General features: G+C 48.8%; 1 protein-coding gene across 1 annotated transcript in view; it reads left to right on the forward strand.

Annotated features, from left to right (window-relative positions):
* The first annotated feature begins 7,002 nt into the window (after window positions 1-7,002).
* LOC144116022 (cubilin-like) overlaps window positions 7,003-14,213 on the forward strand; it is a 264,621-nt gene continuing 257,410 nt past the window's right edge. The window contains exons 1-2 of the mRNA XM_077650682.1: window positions 7,003-7,019; window positions 12,586-12,930. Coding sequence (XP_077506808.1) covers window positions 12,703-12,930 — 228 coding nt within the window. The 5' untranslated portion in view covers window positions 7,003-7,019; window positions 12,586-12,702. The remainder of the gene's footprint in view (window positions 7,020-12,585; window positions 12,931-14,213) is intronic.

Below are 14,213 nucleotides of genomic sequence, written 5' to 3' on the forward strand. Positions count from 1 at the left end.
CCAGTACAATGGTTCGAATGTGTTTGTTTACGTTCGCGCTATTAACGTGAGCGCGCTGCACGCATGACACCACAGCGCACGCCTGTGGATCGAAACCACTCGCACTGAACACCGCGTTTGCGCATCAAATTTTACGTTTGTAAAGCAATATTCTATCAAAACTCAAGTGCAAGCATGACATGGGAACTGAAATAATGAGGCGAGCAGTACGCCTAGCCTCGCGCTGCATAAAGTTCAGCTGTCTCGAAGCAAAGTCAGCGGTTATTGATGTTCCAGCGGGTGAAGGTGGCTCATACATTCCCATGGTTTTCAGTGGACAACATGCCATGGCCGTGGACAATGTTTTTTCCTCGCACGCCGAAAACTTACGTGCCTGACAGTACACGATTTCTTATGCAAGCAGCGTGAGAAAAAAAAGTTTAAGCGGTGAAAAGCCAAAACCCGAATTTTCTCAGCCCTTTTGATGCTAAACGTTTTATGTTCAGGAAGTTTGACGCGAAAACTGAAAACACAAGAAGAAAATGTATGCAACTACGTTTACGGAGGTCCTCGCTTGCTTTCTCAAGTATTGTCTACACAGATATGGAGTATTCAAGCGATAGCTACCTTTCGACCGATTTTGGTATGAACCCTACCAGATCAAATACGGTCAGCAAGGCGCGCAGCATGAAAGCTAGACCTGCACCGCGAGCAGTGTATAAACGGCGGAGCTCAAACGACACGAAGCGCAAGTTTTGAGTCGAGCCCGCGAACGAGTCCGACTACAGCCATACCAATACGCCAAGTAATGCCCGCGACATCAGTTACACCTGCAGAGCATGGCAGAGCGAGCAGCGTGAACGGCGGGGCTAAGACAAGAGAAGCACTGCTTTCGCAGCACGCGAGCGAACGAATCCATTTACAACCATGCCAAACGGCATTAAGGCTGTAGTCGCTCGCGCTTCACACCAAATCCTCTGAAAAAAAAAAAAAAAACGCGACAACTGTACAGCAGCCACTCACATCACATCGTAAAGACACGTATCAAGCACATTATCAATGTTTTCCTGGTCGACCTTAAGAAACCAAGTCTTTAGGCGAGCCGCATTGCTTTTTCCGGACGGAATGATGAAAAAAAAATTTCCCACTCCCTCTTCCCTCGCAATCGCAACATAAGCTCGGCGTCGCCGCAGCGCGTAGACACCGTCAAAGCTCGAGGAACGCTTTCCGCCAAAATTCTGTCGCACAAAAAGAAAACTAACCGCGATTTCACCCTCGAAAATGGCGCCGGCGTCTGCTGCGGAGCCAAAAAGCGCGCGCTAACACATGACCACGGTGGCTGGGCCAATGGGAGACTCGGTTATCCAGCGGCGCGCTAGGAGAGGAGGGAAGCCGGATTTCGGTGCTTTCGGAGAATATATAGTCGGATAGAACTCAAGAAAACGAAGTGGCAATTACCCCTCAAAGGAGGCCCTTCAGCCCATGGCATCGATCGATTCTCATGACATTGTGGTTAATCCCTTACGACTTAATAGCCTTAAATCGCAGGGGGTGGCGAATGAAAAGAAATTACACACGGTTTAGCCGTATTAACCGCGGCGTCATGAAAATCGGTGGAGTCTATTGGTCGGGGGGCCTCCTTTAAGAGGCATCTGCCACCTCGTTCTTAAGTTGTATCCGACTATAGGAAGATGCTATTGTGGATGTGTGCACTGCTCTGGCGGCAGCGCAGAGCGTAGGCACGAGGTGTGACTGAAAGTTTCGCCCAAGTTCATATAGACCTCCTTCACCTCGCGAAGTCATAAAGATGCGGTGGCGCTGATGCCAGCAGCGACTTTCCCATGGTAGGCAAAACAGGTTCCGCCTGCCCGTGCCTACCGAAGCTGCCGCAGCTACCGGCGGTTGCGTCATGCCTACGCACTGCAGAAGCAGCATGTATTGACCAGCTGTTGGGTCCGCGTAGTAGCATAAAAGGAAATTTAAATTAGCCTCGATAGGATTCTCGCAGAAGAATACAGCATTAGGAAACTGGCTAACAGGGAATGGGCCGCGGTAGTAAAGCGCGTAGTCTGGGAGTCGATCGGCACTGCCAATCAATGTACTTAATAGCATGCAAGTTACTGCGTCCATTCACCTGAACATCAGCATAGTACGCTTATCACTGCGCAAAGAAAAAAGCACATATGTAGCTGCACACGTATCATTTTGAGCCGGTGTGCACGGGGCGCCGGCAGGTTCACTCGCCCCCAAGAAATTCGTTCTTTTGTTAACAGCACAGCATGTTTTAATGTCGCGTTTTATGGAATTTAATCTTTACTTGAAACTGTTTCTTAATACGACGGACTTAATTATTTGATTCGAGTAGAAAGAAGTCTGGTAAGTTGTGTCAATATTGCGCGGTCACGTTGGCGTGCTTAGAATAGCGTACCTTAAGTGTGCTAAAAGCCACACCGTCGTCAAGTCACCCAAAGGTCATAAATAATTCAGTAGAAAGTGCGCAAATTTTTTGATGCCAGCATATTCATAAAGCCCTGTTCTGTATGATGACGGCATTAGTTCTTTTTTTTTAGATGATCAGTACTTATGCATACATTGTTACATGAAAACGTGTCTTTCAAAAATAACTAACATAGTACTGCAGGTGTAGGGAAAAAATCGAGATTTATTACACTCCCCAATGTCTGAGGAATCGTTGGCGACAAATAGAATTATTCTATTTTCATGTGTTACGAAATTACGAAGGGGTGAGTGATGCTAATCGCAGGAAATGTAAAAGATCAGAAAACGAACCTTAAAGTTTATTCCCTCGTTTAGGGCCTCTTCGAATTTGCTTTGGTCAAAGAAATGCGGCACTGAAATCAAAGAAAACCTCAAAGAAACTACCTCACAATTTTCGACGACCGCACATCTAAAAAGCGTAATTTGTAAATTTCTACTGAATATTTTGCTATAACTTTTCGTCACGAAACAGAAGACCCTAGGGCTAGGCACGAAAATAATTTCAGAAATAAAAAAAATTTGAGAACTTGAGAAGTCGGCCTGGCTGGTGAGTGATCTTGAGGCTAAAAACAGCGCTTAAGCGAGACAGAGGAGATCGGGGACACGACGCTGTCCCCACTTTTCGCACAGCGCAACACGTGTGTCAACAGACGGTGAGCGCACGTCTGCTCCGCCGAAACAACGCCAGCACTTCCCCTCACTACGGTCCTGAAGTAAAATCATTCTGGCTAGAGCAGACTGTTAAAATTTAATATTTTATTCAATGCCTAGCGTAGAAATGATTGGCAGAAACGCTTTATGTTTACTATTAACCATATATGCAATACACAGTGACTAACTATTTCTCTGAATACGCCGCACGTGGCCAACGCGAGCTCGTGTACTTCGACAAATTACTAAGTTGAAATCATCAACTATTGCTGGAATTCGCAGAAACTGGAAACGCGCCTACAAGCCTTGAAAACCCGCGCTCAACACCTCTCTGCGACGCCACTCCCCGGCCTTTTGCCTGCCGCGAGCCCGCTAGAGACTGCAGCGCCACCTCGTTTGTTTGCAAACATGCTGGAGGTCTATAGATTCGTCTCCGTTTGTTTTCTCTGCTCTCCCCGCATTCTGTGACAAATCACTTGCGACGCGTAGACAACGAGCGCTAAACACATTTCATGCTTAATATAAGCACTTAGTAGTCGGCGGCTGCTTGTCATGTGCGTTACCCTCAGCTGTACTTACGAATTGCGCCGTTTGCTCCGTGTTGACTCGGAAAACCGGGTGTTCGTGCCGACTGTTTTATCGGTGGGCGAAGTGTGAACGTCTGTGTTTAAGGCGTCAAGCTTATGGCTTATGTTGGGGATGTAGGCTAAGGAAGCCGCACTGATCGTGACAGTCCTTTGTTGCCGCTTCGTACGTCGCTATTCAGCGGAAGGCTTTTTAATTGCAGAAGCATGAAAGACACAGCGGTGGCTTAAGGGTAGCGATAAATTGCGCATTGCATGTCTACTTTGCTGAAACACACAAAAATGCACTCGTTCGGCGCGCAATGGCACTCAGCTCAGTCATGTGCATTTCTTCTTGCATGTTGTAATTTTCAGTAGAAATCCTCCTCTAACCAAGCTTTACGCGACATCAGTCTTCGACTTGGGTGCATTGCGCAAATTATGTGTCACTGCCGAAGACGTTGGCGCTCATCTACGGTACCTTTCAATGTCGCCAGAGCAAATTTCTAGACAGCTGCTAAAACATACTTCAACAATGTGCTAGGAATCCGCAAAACTTTCATATAGAGCTTAATAAAGCCGTTTTATGATAGTGTTGTCTCCTCGCTTACGGTTATGCAATATATTCTGAAGCATTACGGGCGATTTACGGATTTCCACCTCGTGGCTCTTATGACGACAGCAAAGCTGCCATGAATTCCAACAGATCGTCAATTTTTTTACTCGGGGGAGTTAGTGCTGTGGGCTTGCTGAGTGATTTTTTCTTGGATATGTGGTTTCTGCGTGGCACTATAACTTCTCAGCGTCAGTACGGCTTCGATCCTTGGACCAGGGTTAGCTTGCACATTGTCCACGCAAGGCGAGAGCATTGGACGCCATATCGAGAGCAAAAAGAGTTAGGGCCGTGGACAGATTTCGCGTAGAAAGCTCGCTCCTGCTTTAAAGCGGACATCACAACAGAAGTCGCGCACTCGGGTGGCATAACCGATGCGTGCACGCGTCCACAATTACGAAGAAGACACAAATAACGGAGACAGGCGGACGAAAAATTCTTAAACGAGAAATGAGCAATAAATGTCAACCTAACATGACAAACGGCGCAAGTTGCCCTGTTAACTTGCAATGGGCGAGGCACGTTTGTCTATAACTGCTAAGGTCACGAGTAACATAACTAGTAGCCATCACCACAATACAAAAAAAAATTCTCATGACTCGACTGTTTCATCTGGTACATGGAACTCGCGTAACCTGCCCGTGGTGTTCCGAGGTATATATGCCACGAAATTTCTACCGGCGGGAAACTATCCTCTTTCGTCATACGACGTTAGCAGGTTTTACGTATTTTGTTTCCCCAGGTGACGTCGTGGAGGTCGTGGAATACGTGAAGGTGACAGCGGTATACCTTTCACTTTCGGCTAGTGAAAAAAAAATGTCATGCGCAACAACTGCGTCACATCACGCAATGAGGAGTTTTGTGACGCTAGTCACGTTGCATGCATGCGTAATGAAGATAATTTAGCTCGAAATTTGAAGGCACTTATTTCGGAATACGGTCGGGCTACGAGAATTCTGCCAGTTAGAAAATAGCTTAGGAGCATCACTGAGTCTGAGCCCTCAATATAATGTTTGAAGAACTAGAAGACACAGCGCTACGGAAGACGAGGCAAGTGAAGGACACACACGAGCGCTGGTGTTTGTACTTCTCTTGTCTCGTCTTCCGTAGCGTTGTGTATTCTAGTTCTTCAAAAATACACCGACCGGCCCGTATTAGAGCCCTCTTCCCCAATATAAATGTGGCGTCCATCTGTAGTGACTGAAAGGACTGTCAATGGATTTCGGAGAATTATAGAACGGGCACTGCAACAACTAGCCTTTAAGCCTGGACTCCATGTACACGAAAACTCATGCGAACGCGAAGGCGGCGCCGTCCCGCGAAGCAAAATGCATGTGTCGCTTTCCGTGTCGCTCGGATCTGCACCCACAGAAAATTTCGCTCGTCGTCCGGAAGTCCCCCACGCGGCTGGCCAATCAGAGCCCCACAAAGCCGTTTCCGGTTTGTCCACGGTTTCTCGCGGGTACACCTCACGAAACCAGCGCGTCGTCTTGGTCATCGCCACCGTCGAGAAAATATTTGGTTTTGTAGCTGAGAGGCAGACCCGCATGATTTAAATAATTAAAACAATCTACTTGTTGGGTGCGGAGGGCTAACAGCATTTGGAGCGGACTACGCGAGCGGGCGTACTGCAGGGAGAGATGCGTGTCGAGCCGCGCGTACCGGCGCTCGACCCACCGTGCCGCTGCGCTCCAACTGCTCAGAGACACTCGCGGCGCGCATTCTCACTGGTATATTATAGTTTACTCATTGACAATCAGATTGCAGTGACAGTTTATGGGAGTGTTTTTAGTAAGCCGGAGTGCACAGGCACCGAACGAAAGCACACCTCCCCCGTGAATCCGTGATGTGACTTCGTCTCCGAAAGCACGCCGTTGGTCATCTCCCCTGCCGCTACACCGCTGCCGTAGAAGAAATATTCCTTTCGCCCTGACTACGAGGTACACTCACAAAATTTTAAGAGAGAGAACAGGTTACGGGCGTGTTTCTAAGTGCGCAAAGCACAGAGTCCGCTGCGCACGTCGCTGGTGCGCGTCGCCTGCCGCCTTCGCTTGCATGGAGGTTGCCCACAAGCGACGGAGCGAGCGTCGCAGTGCCGCCTTGTCGCGTCGCTCGCTCTTTCGCGCACATGGAGTCCAGGCTTTAACTTTTTGTCGGCGCGGTCGCAAAAATTACGTAAAAAAATAAACAGCTTTCGTGTATACTGCTCGTGGTTAGCTTTTTAGAAAAGCCGTGTTAACATCATTTTCGACACTCATGCACGCGAACGAACCGAAACGCGTGTTGAGTCGTAGTCTTGAGACTGGAGGAGCGCGTTTCAGGCTCGCGTTCTCTTGTGATGGTCCTCCGAGGCGTCCCGGAAACCGGCCGCTAATTCCTCGGGCAGCGGCCACAGGCAGCGAAACCTTGATGAAAGGGGTCCCCCGGTTCGCCCGCGCTGCCCATTGTGCGAACGGGCTTCCTGGCCGGGCGTCTCGGCCGGCGCGGAAGGGTGGCTTGCTCGGCGGTTCCGCTTGAGAGGGCGGCCCCCGCCAAGTGAACCACGGCAATTGGCCTTCCCTTTGTTTTCACCCGAAAGCGTTTCACCCTCCGCCGAGCTCCTTTGAGGAGCATCCGCCGCACGAGGAGGAGCCGCCCTCCCCCTAATAGGCCGGAGACGACGCCGGGGATTGCGTGCTCCCGGAGACGACGCTGACCGCCCCCCGAGACAAGCCGTGAGTACCGCACATCGGTCGCCGCGTTTCAGCCCGTTTCGATGCGCCGCTAAGCAGGTGGAGCTTTTCGAGGGAAATGCTCCAGCTGCGGAGCACATTGGCGCACTCCTGCGAGTATGCTGGAGCACCGAGCCATCTATAAGGTGCTTGGAAAACGCGGTGCGGGCCAGATTTTTCCCGCGTATATGCAGAAAGTTTTTTTACAGACGCAAAGTGTTTACTATCATAGAAGATAGGCGTCTTCTGAAACGCTGACCCTTTTTCTGAGGCTTCTAACTTATCTCAAGCCACTGTACAGCTGTGCTACTGTTCATGCAACGTTAGTCTCGCTAAGGCACCCACGATGGAGCCAACTTGTTTCTTTTGACTGTGCGTATATATACATATTTGTCTGCTGCCTGTAAGAATCCACAGTGATTTCAGCATTCAGCAGCAGGATACGGAGAGATGGCCTCTTTGTGAAAACGGAAGAGCAAATCTGACATCTTGTGAGCAACAGGACGGTTTTCTAAACTTAAGGATTAAAGTTGACTGGCGTCAATAGACAGACGCTTGCTCTGTGCAGCAAGAAACCAGCTTAGGAAAATGTTAAGTTCTCCCAAAATTGGCCACGAACAACGTCTCTAGTACAGAGTTGGCTCAACGTGACAGCTTCTAGTGAATATTGCAGTTAGCAAAAGTCACGCGCAGCTAGTTCCTTCACCACGTTCTTGAAGCTACGCTCTCTTCTTGTGCATGTGCTCACTGATGGGAAGACGTTAAGCACCTTCCACTGGTCCATCTACAGTGGATTCTTTCTCACGATAGGACAGCTGCTTTGACTTGAAATGCACCCGTGAGCGTTAAAGACGCCTCGGTGAACTCTCATAACTTTAGTGCGTCTTGCTACATTGTTGCAAAATATTGGTATCTCGTGGCGTTTTTCTCTTTTCTTAAGGCATTCATTCTTTTCGCGCTTCTGAAAATCGTACGCTTCGATCGTGGGTACCTGATGATGTGTTTTTACGGCATGAGCACCTGGCACTCTCGCTTCTCGACGAATACTTTATCCTGTCGTTTTGAAGTTGTTTGCCTGTTTTTTGTTCGGCTCCCTTAGCTTCGACTTCTCTGATTCTTATCCCGCTCGTGACAGTTCGGTGTTGTGGAAATGCCTGCGAATTTGTCCCAATACAAGCCGCCATGGTGGCTCAGTGGTTATGGTGCTCGGCTGCTGATCCGAAAGGCACGGGTGCGATTCCGGCTGCGGCGGTCGCATTTGGATGAGGCGAAATGCCAGATGTCCACGTACTCTGCGTTGTCAGTACACGTTAAAGAACTCCAGGAGTTAGAAATTATCCGGAGCCCTCCACTACGGCGTCCCGCATAGCCTGAGTCGCTTTGGAACATTAAACCCCGTAAAACCCAAATCCTTTGCTCCAATGCAATTAAACAAATTCATGTCTTCGGAGACGGCGCAATTGAAGGTTGTCGCCACATTTCCCTCAAGGCAACGTGCGTACCCTGGCTATCTCCCACTCCAGAACGCGCATGCGCGCCTATACGAGCGCGGAAACGGCGGAGAGTCGTGATCATCAAGCCCCGCGCTCGTTAGCGCTTGACCTTTCTTTACATTATCATGACTGAATAAGGAGCTGTTTGTGAAAGAATAAAGCGGACGTACTTAGTGGGGTCTCCTTTTGACATTGTGCCGTCAAGAGACAAACGCAGTGAGCTTTTGCACACAAGCGATGGAAGTGGGCTGAAAGACGGCGTTGGGCCAACACCTGTTGTTGTTGACCGCGGCGAGCATTCCGTGGCCTTGCGGATTATGATGAGACGCCGAGCGCGTGTCGAGGCGAGGAGCTGATGACGACGACGACGCCGACGTAGAATCCAGAACCCGAGTGTTTGCTCTGCCGTTCAAAATTTTCCTCTAGAAACAAAACGTCTCCCATCATAAGCTTTCGTACTGGCCTTTCACCCTTATTTGGGTACTTCCTTCTTGCCATCCTACATGTTTTTTCCTCCATTTTTTGGCCAATCCGCCTTGTGGGTATGTGCCATTTTGTGAAACAAACAACATCAACATAACCTGAGACTATGGTTCGCCTCCAGCAGCGCGCGTGTTGAATGAAGCGCACACACATAAAAAAATAACTGCGGTACATATCTTCGCCGAGAGTACGCTTTGCGGTACAATCGTAGCGCTTCCCAGAACGGGCTATAGTAGTGGCCACGATACTGCCGTTGCCGACACAGTCGAGCGCTTCGCAGTTGGGGCGTCAAACCAACGTGGCGTTCAAGACCTTGAAGACACTGCTTAAGTTCAGCTGTGAAATCACCTGGATGCAGCACTACTATACATGACCGTCTCGTCTGGCACGCTCTGCGTCGCGCTGGCGTCGGTTCGTCCTTGTGGGCGTTAGTTTTGTCTTCAGTTCCGTGCCGAACTTCACTGTGATTTCAGAAGAATTTTCAAGAGAGAATGCCGAGAATCGGAGCTAAAAGCATTCCTTTCTTAGAAAGCACGCAGCCTGGAGTCGAAGCCTGCAGGATGCTTAGAATTGTGCAACTTCCCGGCGACTCGCTACCAGGGGGAGTTTAAAATCGGACGCGATTACTGCCTCGTGTGCGCCTTAATGAAATCCGTCAGCTGCACGTGTCCGCCTTGGCTTTCAAGAGGCTTTCGTTCGCCGTAATATTTACGCGTAAAAATAGTGCGGACAAATTTCAGCGCCAGTTTTCTCTATCACCATGCCTTTCCAGGAATAGTATTTCCAACGAACACTGCGTCCAGCCATTTGCCAGCTAGTGGAACGCTCGGTTCGAAGCGTGTTGCACTCTTAAACGTGCGGTCCGTTTGATGGCTGTTTGTAAATCTAAAACGTTTTTGTTGTAAAGGAAGTTGTTCGCTTAAAGGGTCGTCCTCAGGAATGCTTTGCCAAGGTCAGGTATTATAAACCCCTTGATCGGATGCCGTTCATGTGCGCGGTCTCGCGTTTATAAGGGGAAGTAAGCGCGAAATATCTTAGGATGAATTCTTTTTCTGCCGCGCAACTCATTCACAAATGTGATGCATTTTTTTATTTGAAGTTCGCGCTGCACACGTGTTTAATTGAGTGAATCTGCGAATAAAGGGTACTCTCAAAGAGACACTCACAACTAATCGGCGTTGGCTGTATAGATAGGTTACCGCGTTCAAATCACAAAAGGCCTACTCTGTCCAAAAACTAGTTATTATAAACTAGAAAAGGAAAAAAAATAACTAGGATACAAGTTCCAATACCGTTGGCCAATTTTGCAGTCAAATGATGATGACATCGAGAGAATTTTCTTTAGGGCGAATCCCTAAGGCCAGGCTAAAACACCATAGACCCCCAACAGCGATCACCAGTCTCTTTAGCTCTTGACTTCACGAGTTTGAATGTAGTGGCGGGAAATTATTAAAATTAAACTATCTCGGCAATAAACGAGTCTTTTGCCGCCGGACAAACAACAATATAGGAAGGAAGAGCCAGAAACTAAATTTTTACGAAGAGACAAAATTGCATTTCTTTCCCATCAGTGTCCCTTCAAGAGATATGCCTGGCCGCGTAGGCGATTTCATCAAAGGCGCTGGAGGGACGCACGCCCGCACGGACCCGTCGAGCTGTTCCCTCATTCATAACGGCGGCGAAGGAGAAGAAACACGCAAACACACGAACGAACGCTGCACTCACAACTGGTTTTATTGGGAATAGATATTGCGTAAATAAAGGCTCTACGCGTCTGCGCCCTACAGAGATGATGAAAAACAACCACGTGCTACGGAAACATCAGAAACACATCTTATCTTATAGCTGCGAGAAGGTCGAACTCCGAAGTGTACACAAAAATCGATGCATCACTAATACAACAATCAGCTCTTTTCTGATTCTGAGCTGTTCCCTGTTGTGTTACGGCCGTGGCTGATAGTGAAGATCCTCCGCGTAGTTAGCGTGCTGCTGCGATTTGTCATCGTAAAACGTCCCATGGTGCGCCTATGTTTGCATCCAAACTGAGAAAATAAAACTTGCAGTAGCGTTAATTCAAAATTATATAAAAAAATTTTTCAGAGGCGTCACAGGTATAACCACATCGCATTATTACGCACAGTGCAGTACGAGCTTACGGTTTAACACGGATCACTCTGAGTTAACGTTGCTTTAGCCTCTTTTAAACCGTTTACGACAAAATACCCCACAATATACATTTGAAGTCATAATAATTCTTTTCTCGTTCTTGGACAGCATGTGCCTCATTTCAAATATAGAAAAGGCCTTCAGCGTCGAGAGTGTTGCGCAGAAAATATACACATCGAAGCCTTTTCCAAACATAGCAGTTTCTTGCTATGCAGTACAAACTAGCTCCATTTCTCGCAGTGATAGTTCCTTCCTTCTTTTGTGCCATGACTGTGTTCTCGACAAGTGTGCACCGAGTCATTGACATCGGCGTTGACAGACAATATTTTTTTTGTCCGTCAAAACATCTTCTGAAGAACGGGCAGGGCGCGTGCGAGATAGTAATTCACTTCCTGTGGAAAAAGCAAAGTGTTCACGGCGATATACTTAATTTGTCGTTTGTAACGCGCATATAACACTGCCCTTCGAAGCTACTGCCTTGTTACTCGATTAGTTTCGGAGACAGTCCTTGGTGCTGCGTTTCGAGGATACAGAGGCATTTTATGGCGGTCACAGTGATGCAGACGCGTCTCGCCACTTCATCGTTTTATAAACTAACAGACTGGATTCCAAGGGAAGTGTGGCAGGTGGCGGCAGAAATTTACGTGGGCGGATGAGCTTAAAAATTTTGCTGGGATAAGGTCTAGAGTCTTGAATCCTGAATCAAGAATCTCTGCAATAGTAGCAGGGTTGAAATTTCAATGGTGTTTACTGAAGCTCACTTCACTTATGATCTCGACATTTTGTAAATAATGTGTTCCCAAGTTAACTTGGCGTGTCACCAAGCTGCCAAACATGGACTCGGGAGTTGAACTGCCGTTGTACAGTTGGCTTCAATGCGAAAGAGAACAGATTACGTGCATTGAACCCGCGATTTTATTATACCGTAAGTATGAGTTAAAGCGCTAAAGTGCACTGTCTTCTTTCTTCTAAGCAGGTTTTCACAGCAGTGATGACGCCTAGTAGACATTTTCAACTTTGGTGTATGTAACAACACAAAATTTTTTCTTGCGTGCTGACTTTCATATTGGGCCGGCGCGGTGGCTCAGTGGTCATGGGGCCCGGCTGCTGACTCCAAATACGCGGGTTCGATCCCGGCCACGGCGGTCGAATTTCGGTGGAGGCGAAATTCTAGAGGCCCGTTTGCTGTGCGTTGTCAGTGCACGTTAAAGAACCCCAGGTGGCCGAAATTACCCGGAGCCCTCCACTACGGCTACCCTCATAGCCTGAGTCACTTTGGGACGTTAAACCCTAATAAACCAAACCAAACCAAGCTTTAATATTGGATCTATCTGTATACGAGCCGGGCAATTGCTTACTATGTTGGGGACATGTTCACCTAGGCCATCGCCACTGATGCACGCCTGCTATTTTATCCCCCCGCCCAGGAAGGTGCTCCCTGTGCCCATGAAGTAGCCCGGCGCATCCTAGTGCGCGCCAGTGTGTCTCCGGCGGTGTGGACCCTGTGCGCGTCTCTTCGTCGCTTGCGAGATACCATTCCGAAAATGGGGAGGAAGCGGACGTTGTCTTTGCTTCTGCTCTTCGCCGCCGTCGAATTATGTGCGTGCGAATCGACCGAAACGACGACCATGCTGCTCGGGTCGACGACCCTCGAGATCACCGAGATGACGGTGGAGGAAGTACCCACTACCAACACTGGAACGGACTCCGAGACCACTACCGAGGTGCCGCGCTCCACCACGTCCGAGGTTACGCAGACTTCGCTCGAAGAGGTGAGTGGGGCCGAGTTTCAAACACGCTGGCTGGCGTTTGTGCGCGCTGTTTTCCCTCCGGATGAAGGTGTAGTGAGCTGCAAGAAGCGGCGAAGTGTTGACAGCGACGTAACAACGAAACAAGCCGCACTTTTCAACTGGGCGAGTTGGTTTATGAGATTTCGACATAAACAGACGGAAAAGAATACACGCGTATAGGCGACGCTGTCCGTACGTCGTACGCGTGTCTTCTTCGCTGTCTATTTTCGCGACTCTTGTGTCGAACCTGGTCGGAAAGACACATGTTGTGTGGCGAGACAGTTTGGATTAAAAACATCCATTTTCATATGTTTCATTTGCATAACCATTGCAATTAACACCGCCCTCACTCCCGCCACCTGCTCAGGAGAGAAAAAAAGAAACACGATGAAGCCTCCGGAATGCAACGCTTAATACGCCGCGGTGGATCAGTGGTTTCGGTGTCCGAGGTCGCAAGATCGAATCCTGGCTGCGGCGATCGCATTTAGATGGAGACGAAATGCAAGACACGCCTATATGCTGTGCTATGCCAATGGTCGTTAAAAAATCACGTGTCTATATTAATTCTGAGCCCGTCACTACGGCATCTCTCATGTACTTACGTGCAGCTTTAGCATACCGTGTTACCGTGACCGGAGTAGCGGGAGACCGCGCGCCGTCACTGCGCATGCGCAAATCGCCTAGAGGCCGCCAGCTGGCGCCAAGTACCCGGGAGCTGCGTGCAAGCCTTCCGCATCGGGACCAATTAGCGCATGCTCACCGGCGGTGGGCGGGATTCCGGTACGCCGGTAAAGGTATCACCGTGCCATCGGCCAGGTGCGTGCTCTCGACGGTTGGTAACACATATCAATGGTCACTGGCTTGCATTTTTGCGCTGCTTTTCCATTATGCATAACCAAGGAGCCCAGCTGTCTAAAATCCCAAGCGCTGTTTAGACATTAGAGAGTTATAGCATATCGGTACCATGTTCACGTTACCGTTTACCGGGCCCGGCTATAGCGACATCTGCGCATGCGCCGGCACTTACCGGTCCGCTAGCACATTACGGAATCTCTTTTAGCGTTGCGGAGAGTTAGTGTTCGCTCGTAAACAAACAAGGCGGCGCACTGCACGGCCGCTTCGGACCAAATACAGCACAACCGCCGCGTTCTTCTGGGCCATTTCTCGCTATAAATGACGACATCCGCTTTTAATTTGCAGATTCTCACTCATACGTCGAGGTTTGAGGAACAACTAGGCCATGTTTTTGAGATTTTTTTGACAAT

Source organism: Amblyomma americanum, chromosome 1, assembly GCF_052857255.1.
Source record: "Amblyomma americanum isolate KBUSLIRL-KWMA chromosome 1, ASM5285725v1, whole genome shotgun sequence".
NCBI lineage: Eukaryota > Metazoa > Arthropoda > Arachnida > Ixodida > Ixodidae > Amblyomma > Amblyomma americanum.